This window comes from Melospiza melodia, chromosome 2 (genome assembly GCF_035770615.1).
Source record: "Melospiza melodia melodia isolate bMelMel2 chromosome 2, bMelMel2.pri, whole genome shotgun sequence".
NCBI classification, from domain to species: Eukaryota; Metazoa; Chordata; class Aves; order Passeriformes; family Passerellidae; genus Melospiza; species Melospiza melodia.
This window is the reverse complement of record NC_086195.1, coordinates 69,296,588-69,318,018: the sequence shown is the minus strand read 5'-3', so window position 1 is coordinate 69,318,018 and position 21,431 is coordinate 69,296,588. Positions and strand designations below refer to the sequence as shown.

General features: G+C 39.3%; 1 protein-coding gene across 13 annotated transcripts in view; it reads right to left on the bottom strand.

Annotated features, from left to right (window-relative positions):
- The window catches only part of DLG2 (discs large MAGUK scaffold protein 2), a 984,895-nt gene that overhangs the window by 854,941 nt on the left and 108,523 nt on the right, over window positions 1-21,431 (bottom strand). For all 13 annotated transcript variants that reach the window (XM_063148780.1, XM_063148803.1, XM_063148779.1 and 10 more), the window contains exon 4: window positions 7,636-7,778. In XM_063148780.1, the coding sequence (XP_063004850.1) occupies window positions 7,636-7,778 (143 nt within the window). The remainder of the gene's footprint in view (window positions 1-7,635; window positions 7,779-21,431) is intronic.

Genomic DNA, 21,431 nt, shown 5'->3' with positions numbered 1-21,431 from the left:
GAAGGGGCTGCAGTTCCATGTTTTTAAGACAAGCTGTTAGTGTGAAACAGATTAATGGTTTGTTAATTGCTTCAGGCAGAAGATTTTAAAGTAAGGGTTTTACTACTGGAACTTTTAACAAGCCAGCACTTAGAGGACAGAGAAGTAATTACAGTGTTTATAACAGCTGGGTACAAGGATAGCAAGCATTCCTGGAGCAAATAGATGTAAGAAGATTCATTTTGCATGATGCAATTAAAAATATTTGCAAAACAAACCTCTAAACATAAGAAATGCATGAAACAACAGGAATGAAATGATGAACTGGAATCTTTGGGGACCGTGTCAAAGCAATGATCCCACACTGTGCTGAATGAAGATTGTGCATATGAGATCAGGGTGTGATGACCAAACTTGCACAGCAGCTACAAATGATTATCATTCAATATGGCAGAAGTATCTGCACCAAATGCCCTACAAGTAAACAGTCTTTTCATGCCCTTACACAGGAACAGGCAGACCTTCAGTTGCCAGATTTATATGTAAGTGCAACAGCAGAGCATTCTTTTCCTTCACCTCAGCTTTCCATACAGATAAAGGTCAAAACACTGCTGACCAGAAATAAGCAACACTGAAGACCAAATTAAAGACTAGAGAGGTTAAGACAAAGCATAAATTTATGTCTTTTAATGAGTGCATGGAGCTGAGCACAAGCCTGCGGCTTCAGGCAGCATTTCTATTGTCATACTAAAGATCCACTCCATTTTTGGTTTATCAGATGGATTCCTTCATCTAGGTGATTTTTTTGTTCTCCATTATTGTATTTTGTAAACATCTCAGGGTTTCAATTGTATCTATCTACACAATGCTTGGGGGAGAGACATCCTTTAGCTACTGACTGCTTTTTGCAATGCATAGAGTCCTCCTAGGGAAGAAAGCTTTTTCCCAGGCCAGTGACCATTTGCTAAGCTGAGGAGCAGGGCTCAGACCTGCATACCTGTTCTCAGGCTGCAGGAACCCACTAATACTGCTGCACAGACAGCAGAGATACTTTTCCCCAGACTTACCTGGAACTGGGAAGGGAGAGGGCACTTCTCAAAGCAGTGGAAGACCTGAAATTGTCCCATTTAAACCACTTTCAGCTCAATCCCTATCTCACATTTTCTAGGGGTGAAAAAGAAATAAGTCTTCTTTTTCCAACAGGGACAATTTAAGAGCCATGATTTCAGGAAAATGCTTTCAAGCTGTGAATGCTAGTCCTATAAACCTTGGTCCAAAGAAGTAATGAGGCTCTTTGGCAGAGGTGAAATTACAAACAAATCCTGTCTTCATGATTTCCAGCAGCAGATTGGGCACATCCCCAGTCAGCTGCGGTGAATACCACACTGAATGTTTATAAAATAGGGTAAGGCTGAATTTCCCAGCACTGAACACTTTCTGTACTTCTAGTTCAAACAAATTCAGATTAGACTTGCAAAACAGCTAAAGCACCCAATACAAGGCTTGGTCTTTTCTGACTCTTTCCTGAGCATCTGCTCCTGGCCCCCAAGGGAAGCCAGGTCCCAGGCTACATGGACAGATAACTATTGCTTGGTTTAAGTCAATGCAGATGCTTTATTAATGCAACTTGCAATGACTCAGCTTGAAAGCATTCAAGATCCTCAGAAACTCTGGAGGCACATGATCTTTGTAGTGTCACATCTACACAGTTCTCTAAGTAGGCACCTGGCATTTGTTTGTCTCAAAATGTGCTTGTCTGGACCATACCAACCAGCCCAATGTCTAAGAACTGTCAGAATCCACAAACTCCATGTTTCTGGCATACCTTCACAACCTGCTCATTTAGGTGAACTCCAGCTACACTTCCCCCAAGATGTGTCACCAACCCTCCCACTGAATGCAACATCCCGCATCCTCTAAATGCAGTTTGAGAGGAATGAACATACGGCTCCCTGGGACATAGTGGGCATTTGAAGTGAAGTTCTTAATTTTTTCTGTTAAATCCTCCCCCTTCCAGATTTAAATATAAGTATGGTGACAATGGGGAGGTGGAAAAGAATGAAGAGAAAACAGGGATAAGGGCTTTGCATTTATGACTTTTCAACACTGGTGTTTGAGCACTTGCTGGAGAGGGTTCCACCCTTAGGTATGCAAAAGAAGACAAAACAGCCTAGACTTTAATACTTGTCAGAGCTGTAATAGCTATAAACTCTAAGTTGCAAGGCCACGCGTCAGTATTCTCTCCCAATAGATATTTAATTATTCCACACAAATGGGCAACATCCCAACAAGAAAAAGCTAAACAATACCTGCCAGCAGAATTCTTAGTGCATTTTTATGGGTGAAAAGCACTATCAGCTCCCCTCTGGTCAAGAAAGGAGCTGTACATGGATTTCCACATCTTCAGAAAACATCCTTGCTAAATAGCTTCTTCATAAGGAAAAATGCACCAGCAGTGCCTTTATGCCTTTTATGAGAGACATCTAGCTATGGTCTTATTTAAAGAATAGAGACCAGAATTCTGAACCCTTAATCAGGAGGAGGTATCAACATCTTGATGAGGCAGATTTTAAGGGAATGACACCTTGTCCCATATTTGGAATTCATTACTTGTTAGTTTATAGGTGTATTCTGTGTTTTGTGGACTTTAACCCTGAACTGTTTCTGCCCATGGAGTGCCCCACACTATATGGTCCGTAACTCCCATCTCCACACGGTGAGATACCTCAGACAATGTAACTCTCAGTTACCCTTCATGACTTAGTTATTAAGTTCTCTTCTCAGACTTTACCTACAGTCCTTCAGGAAGTACACAGAACAGTAAGAAACTAAAATCTGCTGCTCCCAAATCCTGAATTAGTATTTTCATTAATACATAAATCTTGCAAAGTAGTCTCCAGAATTTTTTTTTAATATAGTTGGTGGTATAGTGCCTGTGCTGTCAACACTAATTTCCTTTCACAGTGCCTCAAGGATTTCTGTTTTGGAAATTAAAATAATCGATACCTCCAAGTATAGCTCTTTCGAGAGGAGTCTAAGACAACTAAATACTTGCTATCCCAAAAGACAAGATTTCTCATTACAACCCAGCATTTGTTGTTACAGGGGCAGGTAAAGCATTGTGCTCTGGGATCCCCGTCATGAGAAGGATGTGAATCTGTTGGAGTAGGTCCAGAAGAGGCCAAGAAGATGATCAGAGGGCTGGAGCACCTCTCCTATGAAAACAGGTTGAGAGATTTTGGGTTGTGCAGCCTGGAGATGAGAAGGTTCCAGAGAGATCGCACTGAGGACTTTCAGTACCTAAAGGGGGCTACAAGAAATTTGTAGAGGGACTATTTACAAGAGCAGGTAGTGACAGGACAAGGGGTGATGGCTTTACATTGAGAGAGATTAAGTTTAGATTGAATATTACAAGAAAGTTCCTCACGATGAGGATGGTGAGATACTGGAACCCAGGAAAGCTGTGGTTGCCCCAACCCTGAGAGTGTTCAAGGCCAATTTGGAGGTGGCTTTAGAAACCTGGTCTACTGGAACATGTCCTGCCCATGCCAGGGGGAGCTAGGACTAGATGATCTTTAAGGTTTCTACCAACCCAAAGCATTCTGCAATGCTGCATGATTCTGTGATGTGTTTAAGTGCTTTCTGGAACAGGACTCAATAAAAGGCTATCCACGTCTACTGCTATTTGAACAAAATCCAAGGGATTCTAATTCTCCTTAGCGAAACTCCAGTTTGTCATAAGGAAGGACCTTCCATCAGTGAGGAAATAAGTTACCTGCAGAAATAGTTGACTTTCCACTGTGGGACGTTTTATAAAGCAGACTAGGCAAACATGTCAGGAACAGCTCAAATGCAGTTGATCTGCCCCCAGGCAAGAGAAAGGACAACAGGGGTATTTTAGGCCTTCTCATGATTTATATTCTGGAGTTCCTACACCATAATGAACATGTTGGACTTAATTTAGTGCCCAATATGTCAAATTTCCTGCTTTCTATCTGAATATATGAAACAAAAAAAAGCCTTTGCAAACAGAACCTTATAAACATTTCTAGTGAATCTGAACATGGCCCAAAAACTGTTTCATTGATTCTGAAATGACCCACCAACTTAAGCTGATTTTGTCAAGCTGCATTTACAGGAGGGAAAGCAACATGGATAAATTAACACAAAAAACACATTCATATGGGTTCTTCTTTCTTCCTTTTCACTAACACCCACCCACTTGAATTATTTTGGTCTATGATATTTAGAGCTCTGCCAGATACATTGACACATATATTTAGTCTCTATAGAGGGAAAAATGCAATAATAATGTGATGACAAGAAATACTGCATTTTTCATCTGCAAACATTGAAGTCACTGTTTACTCAGACGACCAACAATGCTGTTAATCATGAAGTGCAAAGCAAGGATGAGGTGTTTAAATACAGAGGCCATACCTAAACATTTATCAATTTCATGTACACTAGAGTATCCTTCAGGATTAAAACATAAACAGCATAGAATTTAGCTAGAATCATGCAAGTTAAAAAAAAAAAAAGAAAAAAAAAAAACAAGGAGGAAAAAACCCCAAACCAGTAACTACACTAAAACCCAACACTTTTGTTAATTCCACTGTCCATAGCCATGGGATCCTATGCGGAGGCATGCACACAAAAAATTTGAATGTGATTGGTTCTGACACATACAGTGAGCAAGAGCTCACTGGATATTCCACTGACTTTTCACTTGCTTTTACAAAGGCCATTCAAAATTACAGTCTCTGAGTCTGGGAGACACCTCTCTTCTCGGGCACTCTCTGAGAATGATAGATTATAGGATGGGCCATGATCCTTTCACATCCATTTAAAGAGATGAAGATCCAGCCCCAATATGCTGTAAGATCTAGCACCAGTTTGCTAAAAAGCACCATGGTAATCACAGATGCAGGGTGGCAAATTTGTACAGTATTGCAAACAACCAAACACCTTTTCTCTTATCTAAAAATCTGCACTTTCAGAAAAGCAAGTACATAAATACAAAGCAGGGTTCACAGGACACCTGTCCTAGACAGTAAAAGCTGTTTTCCAAAAGGAAGGTAACAATTTTCAATTATCAACAATTAAGATAGAAAAAGGACCAATTGATATAGAAAAAATTATATACAGACAGCCAAGGAAGGTTTTGAGGGGAAGGCATGAAAAGGGGATGGCCTCTGGACTGACTGATTATCCTTGGGCTTACAGTGCTGTATTCAGCTCTGGGGTCCTCAGCACAGCAAGGACATTGACCTGCTGGAGCGCATCCAGACGAGGTCACAAAGATCCCCAGAGGGATGGAACACTTCTCCTGTAAGGAAAGCTAAGAGAATTGGGATTGTTCAGCGTGGAGAGCAAAAGGCTTGGGAGTGATCTAACTGCAGCCTTCTGGTACCTGAAAGGAGCCTAGAAGAAAGCTGGAGAGAAACTTTTGGCAAGGACATGTAGTGATAAGACAAGGGAATGGCTTTAAAGTGAAAGATGAGAGGTTTAGATTAGATACAAGGAAGAAATTCTTTACTGTGAGGGTGGAAGACACTGGAATAGGTTGTCCGGAAAAGTTGTGGATGCCCCATCCCTGGAAATGTTCAAGGTCAAGTTGGATGGGGCTCTGAGCAACCTGCTCTAGTGGAAGGCATCCCTACCCATGGGATTAGATGACCTTTAAGGTTCTTTCCAACAAAAGCCATTCCTTAAGTCTATGATTTTACAAAAGAAGGGAGGCCTTGTCTTTCCAAATTTGGGACATGTAATTGAGGATGGAAAAGGAAGTACAAAACAATCATTTCCCATGAGGGATGGACCATGAATAAGAATTTATGCGATATATTAGATTATTTGATTACATTTTCATATGGTAATTTTTCATAGAGAGCAAAGGGCTATCATGGATTTGTACAGCAGCTTGTACATCTAGCTTGCACTAATATGACTCGGAACTGCTGATAGCATGTTCGGTTGTCATAAGGAAAAAACCAAAAACCTACATTTCCAGCCTCTTTTGCCTGCATTGGACCCTTAAAATATATATGACTTTTTAAGGGACTAAACTTATTGTTCTCCCATTACCCTGATGAAATTTATGGAGAGACCGCGAATTTGAAAATGGCACCCTGGACTCTGACTATCAGCACCCTGCCTTGGAAAGGCTATTCTAGTTTTTATGCTGTGGTTTTCTATTGCTTTCCTTTAAATCAGAACATTTTTTTCATAAAATGAGAAACATTTGGAGTTGGCCCTGTATCTATTATCTTCAGCATAGAATACAGAATTCAAATTCCCCTGTACAGGACGAGCAGCACACCTCTCAGATAGCAATGATTTTAAGGAAGATGGGGTTGGGGGTCAAATACTTTGATGAGGTTGGAACATAAAGACAGTCTGTCCACTGTCTTCATCAGATGCTCCAAGAGATAACAGGAATACACTTTCACCATTTTAAAGCATAAAGATTTATGCTTTAAAAATATATTTAAAAAAAAAAGAGAGATATTAGCTGTCTGTGCCTTCAAACTGTGACTCAAATGTTAAATCATTCATGGGATATATCCTACATTAGCGTTAATACTCATTTGTTCTGATTTCACTCAAAATCAGAATGCTTGTTCTCATTAATTCTTCAAGCTTCTTTTGCTAATTAATTTTTACAATAAATTTCTTCATTTCTTCTTAGTTTTGTTCTAGCCACCTAGAACAATTCTGATTTATCTTTTTGAAGAATCACATCTAAAATGGCATGTAGAACTACAATTTCTGTCTGAGTTTTACATTGTTAAAAAGGGGGAAAGCTCTTAAAAATAGTCAAGCCTATGGGAAAGTTCTTGCCAACAACTTTTAAAATTTGAAATGCCTTACTTACCATGACAACAATGAAAACATTTATATATTTCCCTCATCTTTTATTCTGGACTGGAGATTTGCAGTTTGCAATCCATGCCCACCCTATTTGTGTTTCACTGTTTAAGAACACAGCAATACATTGCTTGCTTCTGTGGGGTTTGTTTTCATCTTTAAAGTACAAATGTGGGTGGAGGCAAGTAGTTTAGATTTCTAATATATTTAATAATAATAATCTGGAAGCTGGCAAAAGCAGATTAGAGCTGGGGGTGACAAAGAAAGATTTTGAATGCTTCCAGTGGCTACAGGAGAAAAGCAAAAGTGTGCAGCCTTCTTCTATGTATCTGTTCCTCATGCAGAGACTATTTTGGTTGATCTCGGTGAACATGGACTATGGAAAAGTTCAGCCCAATGTCAATTGCAGAAATTTGAAAAATCATATTAAATTTTTTACACAGGATGTAATCACTGGAATATTAATAACCTCAGCAGTCATCAGCAAGTAGGAAAGATATATTCTCTTTTGGGGAGTAATCAGACACCAAGTATCAGATAAAGCACACTAAGGATGAGAAAATGAAAGTTTTCTACTTTCCCTTTGACAGATTGCAATTGAAAGGATAAAGAAGTCTGTGATATAATCAAGGTCAGAGGGATAAGACTGTATGTACATATATCCTCCACACCCTAATCTAATTAATTAACCCATCCTTTCAGTCTTATACACCATTGCATAGCTTTTCTCAGGTTTGAGACATCACACTCACTCCATATATTTTAATTCTTAATCTGTTAAAATACCTCCTGTTTTTTCTGTAGATTTTCATGGTCTGTAGCAGATGTAGTCTTCTTCCATTTCTCTGCAACTTGATTTGCTTCTTCTATTTTTTGCTCATAGCTTTTCTGGGAATTTAGCAGTGTCACTTCATAAAACTCTTGAATATCTGTTTGTAAAGAGGAACAAGTAAAATACATTATTCACCATAATGGCTTTGACTCTCAGGTGTTTTCCTTTGATACACACTTACACATTATCATCCTAATGATAAACACATACTACATTTTTAGTAGAAAGCACCAATATACAAGAGTTTAGAAAAAAACTATAGACATATTTTCTAAAATTTCTATGAGATTCTTGAGTCATATTCTCATTTTAAAGAGGTCTGTAGAAAACAAAGTAAAAATGTAAAGGAATAACATTATAAGAAAAGATTCAAAGAACATGTTACAGGCAGACCTGAAAAACATAGGCAGAACAGACCCTTTTACAGGGAGAAGTCACAGATTGCTTTAACCAGTACCCTAGAAATTTGCAAATGTAAAATACCTTAAGAGAAACTTGATGACACCCATCCAAGGCACCTGAATCACTCTCAGCCCTATCTGAAGGTGCATTTGGCTTTTTTTTCAAGTGGGGTGCACAGTTTGAAGGAAGACTTTGTGGATTCACCACTTCAGTCTGCTGCCATTCGGAAGTAGCTGGGTAATGTTTGGTTTCAACCACGAATAACCAACAAGCTAGGTCTTAAAATATCCTGTTCAGATGTTTCTATCACATTTATTTCTATGGGGTATGATCAGATATACAAGATCCAGCAGTGAAAACCATTTCATTGAAACCTGTGAACATAATGACTTAAGGAGAGGGGGGGAAAAAGGTGTTCTCTTCCTTGGGCAAAAAGTTTGCAGTCAGATAGTCACACACAAAAGCTATCAAACTGACTTAACAAAGTGGAGATAATTGACTTAACAAAGAACAGATAAACTTCACATTATTTAGTGGACTTTCTCCTGGATAAGAAAGAAAGATTGGATCTACCTGGATACTGCTTGGGACCTCAAAGGAAAAGCTTTTTATAGGGTTTGTGCTTATCCTCACATTCAGTCTCTGGCCAGATATCAGAAGTCTCTCTTCCCTCTCTTTAGGAACAGCTAATGTTGAGCTTTTCTTCTAACTCCTTTTACAACTTTCCAGCTTATTATGTATTCTATTTGTCACATACGATGGGAAAAAAAAGAATCACAGAATCATTAAGGTTTGAAAATACCTCAAAAATAAAACAGTCCAATCTTCAACTAAATGTCACCATGCCCAGTAAACCACATCTACTCATTTTTTGAACACCTCCAGGGATGGTTACTGCACCACTTTCCTGGGCAGCCTGCTCCGACGCTTGAACCCTTCCAGTGAAAAAATTTTTCCTCATATCTGACCTGAAACTGCTCTGGCACAACTTGAGGCCATTTCTCCATGTCCTGTTACTGGTTACCTGGGAAAAGAGGCTGATCCCCACCTTGCCATACTAACTTTTGTTTCATGCATATATTTATAAGAATTTATTTTTCATATTACTACAAGCATTTAATTCCACATTAAAATTAAAACCTGTTTTGAAAACAAAAAGCTACAGGACAATTGCAATGAGAAAAAGTTTCTCCATTCTCAATACAGGCAACTTTTTACAGTTGGTTTGAATAGTCCTAGAACAATTGAAACAGTTGTAATATAGGTTCAATGCCAGGTCAATTTGTATTGCAACAGCAAATAAAATATATCAGGCTAATATGTAATTATCTCTAGATAAATACTTTGCAGAAATAAGCTAGAAATTGCCCTCTGGCAGTGGCATTCAGCTGGCATCACTGACACTATCAGGGTATTAATTGGGTTGACAGTATTCAGTCAAGGAACAGTAGAACGGTGCTTCCGCCCTAACTTTAAAGCCTATCTTGCTGTAGTGCTTTCATTAAAAATGATGTGTGAGCCACATTTGCATGTGTATGCACATGTGCAAAATAAATATTAAAACCTCAATCTCTTTGTAAAGGTCGTTATCTATTCTGAGGAGGCCACGAGTTGCTTTTGCTGGAATAATGATCATTGGTGTGCAGAGAAAAGCACTTCAGTACTTATGCGGTCACAGAAGAAAGCACTGAGGATTCACTTAGCTGGCTGCTTTGTAATTCCATAAGCTGAAATTGCCATTTCTGTGGAACAAGGGCAGCCAGAAACTTGCAGTCAGATGAGGTTTGCAAAAAACAGGTTTTGTAATTTGCTCTGAGTAAAACCTGCTCTATCAAGTAATCTCCACTGCACGAGAGGCGCAATCATACTAGGAGGGGAAAAGTGTTGAATACTACTGAGGATAGAATGGGAGTGAGCAGCCGTAGAATCAAGATTGGAACCACAGTCATAAAGAGAAGCCATGGGGGCATGGTAATTGTTATGTAAAATGAGCAAAATACAGTCTGTCTCCTAGTGGGGGTTTACATGAAAATAATTCAACAAAAAGTCTAAAATCTTAGAAAACAGAAATCATATCATGTCTTTGGTTGGAATGGACCTTAAAGACCATCTAGTTCTACCTCCCCTGCCATGGACAGTGAAACCATCCACTAGACCAGGTTGGATCAAGCACCATCCAGCCTGCCCTTGACACTTTGAGGGTGGGGCATTTCTTACACAAATTAAATCTGTACCTAGTATTCCCTGGCTCCATATTCTATCCCATGAAAACAAGTCCAGATTTCATGTAGAAATGGCAATAATACTATTGATGAACTTTGTGAGCACAAAACACATCTTCATTTTCAATCTCTCTACTGCTCCAAACATTTTGTTAAGCGATTCATGTTTGTTTAAAGTGTCAGTGAATCTCACTGGATTTTCTGTCTAGCAGAATTTGTTCATTTACCTCTTAAGAGATTACTTACTTTATTTAATAAATTCTACTTGTTCTCCCTTTAGCCTAGCCAGAATATTTTTTCAGTTTTTCTATATAAAGATAAATTGCAGACAATAAATTTTATATGTGTACATATATATATATATTCCATATATATATTCTAGTACAAAGTAATTCTGAAGATACTGTGACTTATTTTATTTCAGTAGCATTTTGCAATTGCCCATGAACAAGCATACCATTTGCTCTGAAGGAAAGCTCTAAGAGTCCCCAGTTCTCCTTCCCTACTTCTCAGGAGTGAGCAGGGTGTAACCTTTATAGATATGTCAGAAAGCACTGTCTGTTACTAAAGCTGGAGACACTTCTCAGTTTGAGGCCTTGAATTTTTTTACTATTGTTTAAAAAAAAATTAAAGCTCAGATTTGTGCTCACTCTAACCTCACCTTTTTAAAAGAAAATTTAAACAAAAATACTTCAGAAAAAGAATAAGTACTGGAGAAGACACGATGTCTTACTCACTTAAAAGAATGACCTTTCAGACAGCAGCTACAAAAAAAGTAAAAAAATGTATGATCAGACAGAGCTGAAAAGGCTGCCTAAACTCTGACGTTTTCTGACTTTTTAGTGGTTGGTGCTGCAGCCTGCAACCATTATTCCAGTGCAATTTCTCTTCCAATTTATATGCATGACAACATCCACTTGTGGTATCCACTATAGAGCTCTGATAGTAAAGGGGTTAAATAATACAAAAAGGCAAAAAAAGGCCTAAACTACTATCTGTCTTTTGTGACCACAGGCTTTTGCCAGCATTCTAATGAGGGAAAAAATGAGATAAAGCAATACAATTCCTCATTCATCTGTAAGCAGTTGAGCACCAGAAAGATAGAATTAAATTGAGGGAAATTTAGACAAAGACAGATGATTAAAGGTCTGAGAGGACTAACTTCTGAGCAAAGATTAAAGGAAGAGAATAATAACAACATGCACTTTCATATTTCCTTTCATTTCAAAGCAAAACAAACATTAAGAACCATATAGTGTTGGCTGAGAATATTGCCCATGGCCTCAAAGAGAAGCAAAACCAGCAGGGTCAAAATGCAGAGGCTCACACACAAGCACACCAGATGCTTTCAGCCCTTTGTAATCAATAACCCACTTACAGTGGCTTCAGAATTACCAATGGACTTGAGACAACACAATTCCATTTTTAAAAACCTTCTTTTTTGGGAAGGGCAGATACAGCTGCATGAGAAAATTGAGAACAATTCCTCAGTGTGCTGGGAACAAGGCAAGAATCTCTCACTCTTAGAAGCTTTCTCCTTTATTCAAGAAACTCACTGGTGTGATTTAAGGTCAGAAGGGGAAGGTGATCAGCATTTGTTCCCACTTATGCATCTTGGTGTCCTTGGTGTCTTCAGCTGTATGAATCAGCATATTCAGCTGGTAGCCCCAAGGCTGGATGCAGTACACGAGATAGCTGTGGCATCTGTATGATTTCCACCTACACAGAGAAGCACTGGCAGGTCCCAAATGCATCCCAGTACTTTCATGGACATTCAGAAATGTAGCCATCAAGGCACACACATCCCAGTGCACCAAGCAACTGGGATTATCCCAGTCTCTCTCTTTAATACCAGCTGAGCTGGAGCTGCACTTTCCACGTACCAAACTGATGCAATGGGTTAGGGAGTGAGAACATCAAAAGACTGGTTTTCCAAGATAATAAAGTGCTGTAAGGTCTTACAGAATGCAGCACCCTGCCTCCAAACACTGTCAAGGTCACAAAAGGAGCTTGCCATAAAATAAGCCACCACAACAAAACATGAAATAGGCACAGATGGCAGAGTAGGAAGGAGCTTGTTGAGGCCTAACAGAGTTGAAGGTTTGGTTGGCATCCAAAGAAATCCCACCATGGCAAACTGTGAGAAAGAAAAAACACATGCCATCCCAGGTCATGGCAATGGCACCTACACCGTGTGCATACCCAGAACTTGGACAGTACAAAAGTGATACCACAGAAGAATGACTTGGGGACCCTCCAGCACCAGGCTGAAGAAGGACTAGTGCAATGTCACAGGATCCATTGGGTGGTGATATCTTTGTACTAAATCTCTCTCTTTCTTTCTTATTTCTCTCTCACACCTCACAGTTAATGTTAAATTAAATCTGTACTATTGACTTCAGCATATGGTCTCATTTGTACCTTAATTTGGGAAGAAGAATCTCCTTTATAAACATAAGATCATAACAAGTGCAAAATGGCTCAGCTTGAGTTTGTGCAGGTTTACAATGCAGCTATGCAGGGAGCGTAGAATCACAGAATTACACAGATTGGGAAGGATCTTAAAGATCACCCAGTCTCCACGCCCCTGCCATGGGCAGAGACACCTTTCCCTAAACCAAGTTCTGTAAAGCCCCATCCAACCTGTCCTTGGAGAGATTTGCAAGATACTAAACTCAGGATTCAGAACACAGGGAAGGTAACTAGAGTAAAAGTGGAGATAAAAATCTCTTGCACCTCTTTTGCATTTAAAAAAGGGGAAGAAGAGAAAAGTCTGTATTCCAGTAACAAACAAGACAATGCCAGGTTTTCTGATACCATCTATATTTTATACAACAAAAACAATTAAGCTTAAAAGGATAATCTTGTACATCGCTTAGCCTGAAGTTGTACTGCATGTGTCAGCAAATGCTGCTTCCCCAGTGACTTCACAGTACATGTGGCCACTTGTAAAAGAGCTGTGCAAACTATTCCATGCATCAAACCTTATCCAAAATCCACTGAATTTGCAGACACCTACCCCTACAGCATTTTTTTAACCTCCACTGTGCTGACAGCTATTCCAAAAGCTGTTACCTTCATCTGTGCTTAGCAATGCAATAAGATTTCCTTACATACATCTTGCTACCACCCCCCTTCACCTTATGTCTTGAGAGGATTTAGCAATGGCACCAAAATTCTAGTATCTGCATAAGTTGTCTGTTGTTTCTGCAGACAGCTGCACAATTTTGCAATTAACTGTAATGGCATTAACAACGTAGAATCCCATTACCCACGGAACGAGCTCTCTGTGTATCATATTTCTATAGAACCAAACTGGGAACTGGAACAAATATTCAGTAGAATAAAGAGAAAGGGTTTGCTTGGGGTTTTTTCCTCCTCTTTCTAGAGGTCCAAAACCATAGAATTCATTTTTCCTATACTGTGCCAGTGCCCTGACTTGCTCTGCAGTGTAAGTCCCATCTGTTTTCCCAGGGCATTCGGGGACAAGGTGGAATGGGGGTCTAAGGCAACATGCAAACACAAGCTGTTCCCTTTCTGGGAAATTTGGGACAGTATTTTTGTCTATGTATAGGATAGTGTCTGATATGTACCTTTTAATGTTGTGTAACCCAGCACAAATGACTACTGTCTGGCAGAACACTGCAGATCAAAATAAAGTCAGTTGTTGCAGGCTCCTGCTGTAAATCTTTTTTTTAACTAAGGGAACATTAGAGTATATGTCTAAATGGCATCATTTATATCCTGGGGAGTAGATTATGCTGGGTCAGCTTCAGCCATCTGGTCTGAATTATTAGGTAGGAGTAAGGCGAATTGTGCAGGATGTTGTTCAAGACAGAAAACTCATTCAGACAGCACAAGTAGCAGGGAACTGATCATAGATTGTACCAGCCTGCCAGTAAAGAGCTTAGCGGCCCTGCTGATGGAAGCAGTCCAAAGAGAGGTTAAATAACATGCTTCACCCAATGCAATTATGTTGTGTTGGTTTTTTTCAAGCAAAATGTTTCCATATTGAGTAAAATTGCCATTTTAAGAGAGGGAAGATAAAAAGCAAGAGAAGTTAAAACCTACCATGAAACAGGGTGAGTTTTCAACTAAAGCAGGCCTGTGGCACATGAGAAATGGCAGAGCTGGCTCACAGCTTCACTCCCCTGGGGAGCTCCAACCTGCCCCCATTAGCATCCCTCAGTGCAGCAGCAGTCAAAAACACCTTGCCCATTTCAGCTGCATCTCACCCCCTGGTTCCAATGTATTTGCCTTGGGTCTGCACTAATAAAGGTGGAGACCGATTCAACCAATAAAGGAAAAACTCAGGGCTTATTTTTTTCAGTTGGCAGAGGTAGCAAAGACATTGAAAGTCAAAATGAAATTTAGCAGCCCTGCTTGCAAGGTTTTCAGACACAAGCCTTTGTTGCATGAAAAACATAGATGCCAACCCAACAGCAAGAGTTGCTGCAGGAGAAAAAAAGTCCTCTATTCCATGCAGGCAGTGAAACAGTGCAGTGCAAGCCAGGGAAGCAGTCTTCTGCCAACTCCCTACAGCTGATGAATGCTCCTAAATCTATTAAAAGCAGCATACTCTGGTAGAACATGTACCAATGTAGGCAGCAAGAAATATGGTTCTGTTATTAACCTGTCTTGAGTCCTGAGCTTCAGCAAATCCCTTTTATCTGACCTAGATAATTTTGAGGTCTCTTCCAAACTGAATTATCCAATGATCCTGTAATCGCTTGTACATCTAAGTTGTAAACTCTTGGAGGCAGGAACCATTACTAAGCAGGTATATATCTGAGCAAAATTACATGTTTTCATTAAAAAAAATTCTGAAACACTCTACAGGCTGTAGTAAATAACAAAATAGTTAATAACTGATGTCAATAGTTATTTGAATATATGAAATAGAAACATACTTTGAGTACTTCTGGTTTTGCAGTACATTAGCAACATTATTGTTGATTACAATATATCCAAAATACAACCAGAGCTCTCCAAAAAGTCTCAGCTAGGAATAGGCACCTCAAGGGCAGCTTTCCAATATCTAGGGAGAAAAAAATATTAAACACAGATAGCTATGCACAGAGAAGACAAAACAATTGCTGCAACGCCTGCTATGTGAGCGATGTTCATGCTACGCGAAAACTAGAAAGCAATCAATCAGAGAGTAAACTCAGTATTTAAGCCTTTTCAGTGATGATATTTAGTGCATTACTACAGTTCTGCCTACACATTCTAGCCACTTATTCATAAATAAGAAATTCACTCTGGACTGAAAGTCAAAGGAAATGTATCACATCACAATAAGCAGGACTGACAAATGAATAACAATGGATGAGGAGAGAGGGGCTTATAAGAAAAGTGAGGATTAACAGCTTGATAGGGTCTGTTGTCATGGCACAAGGAAGAATGGTTTTAATCTGAAGGAGGACCAATTTAGACTAGATATAGGAAAGAAGTTTTTTACAGTGAGGGTGATAGGAGACTGGAACAGGTTGCCCAGAGAGGTGGTAGGTGCCCCATCCTGGAAGCATTCAAGATAAGGTTGTACAGGACTCTGAGCAAGCTTACCTGGTGGAAGATGTCCCAGATCATTGTAGGGGGATTGATCTAGATGGCCTCAAAGGTCCCTTCCAACCCAAACAATTCTATGATTCTATGAATTTAAGCATTCACCACTGACAATATGTCATGGTTTATAAGTAGGGTTGATAACAGTGTTTTCAACAGAACAAGACAAAACCCCATGAGACAGGTTTGATAACGCACAGAAAAATAGTTAAGAGTGGCCACTGTAGATTTAGCAAATATTGCACTAAACCTTCTCACTCTGTTTCTGAAGCTTAAGCTGCAGGAGAGCAGAGCAGCAAGCCCCAGATCCTACGGCAAGGTTTCCTTTTAACCAGGTGATGCAGAGCTTGTGGATCTACACACAATTTGCGAGAATCAGAACAGGATCACAGGCATACACTGGCTGCTTTGTACCTCCACACAACCAGGCAGATACTTGAACCTGTTCCAGATATTTTCTGATGGAAAACTCTATCAACAGAAAGTACAGATAATTTTAGCAACTGTTCAAAGGTGACAGCTAAGGAAATACTAAGAGGTCAAGGCAAGGTTTCCTGTTTCAGAGCAGAGCTTTCAGAAAATGACAGTTTGCTTTGAAAAATGGTGGTTTGTATGAAGTTCTTTTCCTACAATCTTAAAGAGAAACTTCCAAATCTTTTTAGCACTGTAGCGCTATATCCTCCGCATGTATTCTAGAATCACGGAAACATGGAAATATTAAGGCTGGAAAAGACCTTTAAGGTCATTAAGTCCAATTGCTAACCCAGCACTGCCAAGTCCACCACTAAACCATATCCCCGAGTACCACATCTACACATCTTGTAAATACCTCCAGGGATGGTGATTCAACCTCTTCCTTGGGTAGCCTGTTCCACTGCTTGACAACAAAAATAAAATGCCTTCAGAATGAGGCTTTATTCATTGTTTGGGGAGTTGGATTCAAAGCCACTGCTGGAGAGATTTTCCCTAATTTCTGTGCAGCAGTTAACAGCTATTACTGTGCATTTCTGATCCTGTCAGAGGATCCCACAGACCCATGATTTGTCACAGCAGTCATGAACAGACTTTCCTCTGAATGGTTCCAATATGTGCTTAAACAACTGAGTTCAATACTGGAAAACTGTTCAGTTATCTAATTTACTTGTGTGATTTTATTTGTTGCTAAAATGTTCAAGACAGTCTTCCTTTAAATAGGGATAATTAGGAAAATTTGACAAAACCTGACTGTAAAATGCCCAATCAAAAGGGCAGGTGTATTTTCATCTGAGGTAAGAGTCAGAGAGAAAAAACATCAGATTCCCTCACCTTTCTTTTTGGATCTTGGAAAGGACCCAGCTGCAAGCCAATTTCTCAGTAGTGAGGGAAATGCTGTATACCAGACCAGAACCAGAAAAAACGTATATCATTCTATAATACTAGATCAGATTAGTTTTATATAGGCTTGTCCACTGTTGTAGCACATAAATAGGTTGAGAGTAAACGGCATAAATGGAAGACCTAGTGCTTGGAGCACAAGTCATGGGACCTGCAGGCTTTGGGACAGCTGCAGACATTCAGCAACCCAGCCAGGGTCCATTCCCCTCAGATATCTCCCAGAGGCATCCAACTTGCGAAAAACCAGAGTGAAATTTCAGACTCATTTTCCCAAGGCAATGTAAGAGCATTTTCAGGAAAACTCCATGGCACTCTATAAAGAATTAATAGTAACTGCTTCCTGTCCTTTTTCTTCACCTTATAAAGAAGCATCTTCATACACAACCCCTTTTGAACATCACTTTAAATATCAAACTAAAACAAAACACTAAAACTCAACCTTTCTTCACTATTCTTTGACCTGCCAGAGCAACTCTACCTTCTTTAATCCTTCTTCTTCAAGGTCCCACCTGGGAACATCTCCCCCTCTGCATCTCTCTTTAACTTTCTCTGCAAACACCCCACAGGCTCCTTTTAGTGGAAGGATACACATCTGCTCAGCCCAAGCCTCTGCCTTTTAGCAAGGCATCACCTTCTGTGCTCAATAACCAGCTTTACTCTGATACCAAAACACACAATCCCAGGTAACCTGAGAGTCACTAAGTGACAACTCATTCCTCAGTTTTGATGAGGTGCTTTGTAAAGTCAAACATGTGGCTACAGGGCTGCAACCTCCATCTCCACCTCCCCCCCACCCCATGCTCCTGGTGCAGCTGGTTTCCTACCCAGAAGCCAAAGTTCAAAACCATTTAAAAGCAACCTACTCCTTTGATACATGCCTAAGCTGTGGGTGAAAAAAAGGCAAGAACATGTATAAAAACTGGTTTAACTATACTGCAAGTCTCACCACTTCAATTGTCTCTTTATTCCCTTTCATTTTACTAGTAGAAAGTGTAAGTGGCAAAAACAGGGAAATGAGAACTTCAGATTGCAGATTCTATTTACAGTTTTTCCACTGACTTGATATGTGACCTCAGGCAAATATATCTCTCTGCACTTCAGCTTAACCTTCTGTAAAATTGAGATACAAATGCTTTGACTTACCCATAGGCTCACAGCGTGGTGTTACACAGCTTAATTAATTAATGTTTGTTAAACACTTATAATGAATGTTTCTATACAAGTTTAAATTATTACAGGTTGTACCTTCATAAACTCTGGCTTACGACCCTTGAACGTATTTGCCACAATGTCTGGTGTAACCCTTACTATTGCTACTCTCTTATAATAAATTATGCTGTAAATGAGCCCTTTCACTGGAATGACTGTGACTTTAGTTGTCTACCCTTAACATTTACAGTCACTGCATTAATTGGTCTAACCTTGTGTTGCAGGTTTCCATGAACATCAAGACACTTCCTTGGTCATGCTTGAATTTGCTTCACTTTATGTTCCCATGGTTTTAGTAACAGATAGGAGGTTTCATGTAAATTCACAGATATTTGCTGGTCTCCATTGGAAGAAAAAAAACCAAAAAATCTTGTATCTGTTACAAAAGTCCTTGAAGGTCATGAATCTCTCTACCATTCTCATTACGTCCATTCTCATGTAATTTTAATGTTTATGGACTCAGTACAAGATCTTTTTCACTTCAGTAATTTAGATTGTCATTCATTATAGACTTATGTATTTATTCATAAATCACAGAATCATGGAATAGTTTGGGTTGGAAGGGACGTTTAAAAATCATGCATCCAACTGTTCTACTGTGAACAGGGACAAAATATATTTGCAAATCTTTTTCCAGTGATTATTCTACAGCAATGATGCTGTGATGTGTCCCAAAGAGAGGCTCTCAGCCCCCTTAAGGATGAAATGTTTTACAAAAAATTACATTCCCAAGTTCACCATTCTTTATACCAAGTTTTAATCTTTACCACAAGAAAATCAGTTATAAGCGTAGTACTGTGCTTATTAACAATTTTTTTTCAAGACAAATAATTTATAAAGTTTTACTGCAGCATTTTTAAAAATGTCTGACAGCAAACCCCAAGGGAGCAGAAAGGGACATGCTAATCAAAGGGCATGGCATAAATGCTAATGAAGAAAGTGACCCACAGCCAAGGAATTGGCATATCATATGCTCCAGTGTTCTATCAGACAAGACAAAGGGAAAATTAGTACAGCTCCATATGACAGTGATCTGCTAACAGAGGAAGACCCCACTTCAACTCAAGGTAGAGCAGGAGCTCAGATTAACTCCCTTAGACACAAAAATGCTAAATCAAGCTGGCTTTGGGTGGGGGGACAGACAAGATCAAGACTGTCAACCTCCTGATACTAAAGGAGTTGGAAAGTTGAATGCATGATGCAAATTTTAGGGACTCTTAACCAGCCTAGCTGTGAATTGAGATGTGTTCTGGAGGTAAGTTTGTCACATCTGCTGCAAAGTTCAGGCTGGATATCACAGCTGCTGCCATCTGGAGCAGCTGAGATTGCACTGCTGTGTGCTAAAGCCAGAGGGTTGGCAGGCATGGACGGCACAGGGCTTCCAGAAAGCTGGGCCTTGCTGGAGATAAGAACGTAGGTTGGGCAGGCGTGGAAGGTGACAGGAAACTCTTGACTTACAGGGAAGGTAAAGGGTGAACCAGCTGTCTCTGGGAACACCTCAGTTACAGCCTCAGACCAGTCACTCTGCCACCTGTGTTGACTCCACATCTGTTCCTGACATTGGGAGCTGAGACTGAGCATGTGTTAACTCCTAAAGGTACGTGCCCTAACCTGGAACTACATCCCAATCTGAGCATCCTTCATGAAAGAAGGCAATACTGAAAACCAGAGTGGATGCAAGGGATTTTGATGCCATTTCTATCCTTCATGCCATTTCTTTCCTTGCAGTCAGAACTTGTTCTTGGGCAAAAGTCTGGTGGTCAGATTTGCATTGTTTTTCATAGTTTTATTGGGTTTTTTTCTCTGTTAGCAGATAATGATCTAGGACCAACTTCAGTGTGGTAGGTCTTCTCTTTCAAAGCTCTGCAGTAATATATGATTATCTTTTAAAGACCATGCATTGTTACTCAGCCTTCTGAAAACATCAATTTCTCATTAAATACGGTTGAACAAAATTAACCTATTAACTTGGAAAGTTTTATTTCAAAACCATTTTTGCAGTCAACTTCTGAATGGATGAAGAGAAGTTACAGCTGAAGTTACAGTTTTCTGTGAGAACTACAAAGAAAGTCAGGGCAAGCACACCTACAGAAGACTGCTGCTAATTCTTTTTACTATTAAAACAATCTTGAATTGTGGAGCGGATCAGGAAAAAACACGCATAAAACCTTGAAGAAAATGAACTTTCTTTCAGTGTTATTTCCAGCACAATGCAAATATTGATACAAAACCAATGCTTTTTGTCCCTAAAAACCCAGAGTAGACAGGCATCAGGGAAACAGAGCATTGGCAACGATCCTGCCATTAACCTACTCTATTGTCCTTGGTATTTCACTTGATGTGTTGCTGACACTTATTCTGTGCACATTAAGGTTGTGAAAATCAATTTGTTAGTATTTCTATCATGCTTTGAAGAAATTAAACATGATAGGATGAGCTGCCATATTATATTCCTTTTGCTATGCTTGCTATAAGGAAGCCAGGCATTGTTCTAACAAGATAATAATATTCTATCCGTTTTTGGAATGATAAATCATGTCAGAAAGTACAATTTAATTCATTATTTTAAATCACGTCACTAATTGAACTTCATTTTTAAAATTAGGTGAAAAGATTTCAAATTATATCTCAAATGTAAGAAGATAATAAATACTAGTTATCAAAAATAAATTATTGAAAATTTCTACAAAGGCAGAAAAAAAAAAAGAGGATTTTCAAACCTGTATCCAGATATCAAATTCACTAAGTGTAGGTTACAGATTTTAAAAGTAACACCAGATTCTGTTGACACTGGCAAAGATAGATCTCCTATATCTACACCACCTAACTTTTCCTGGAAGTATGGAGTGGGTTGGGAAAGGGGTGTAAAACACACACAAAGCCCATGGAGAAACATAAAGATATTCTCTCCCAAGTAGTAAAAAGCCCAGGGTAGACAGATCTTTTTTGTGCTGAGATGTCTCAGAAAGGGGATATCA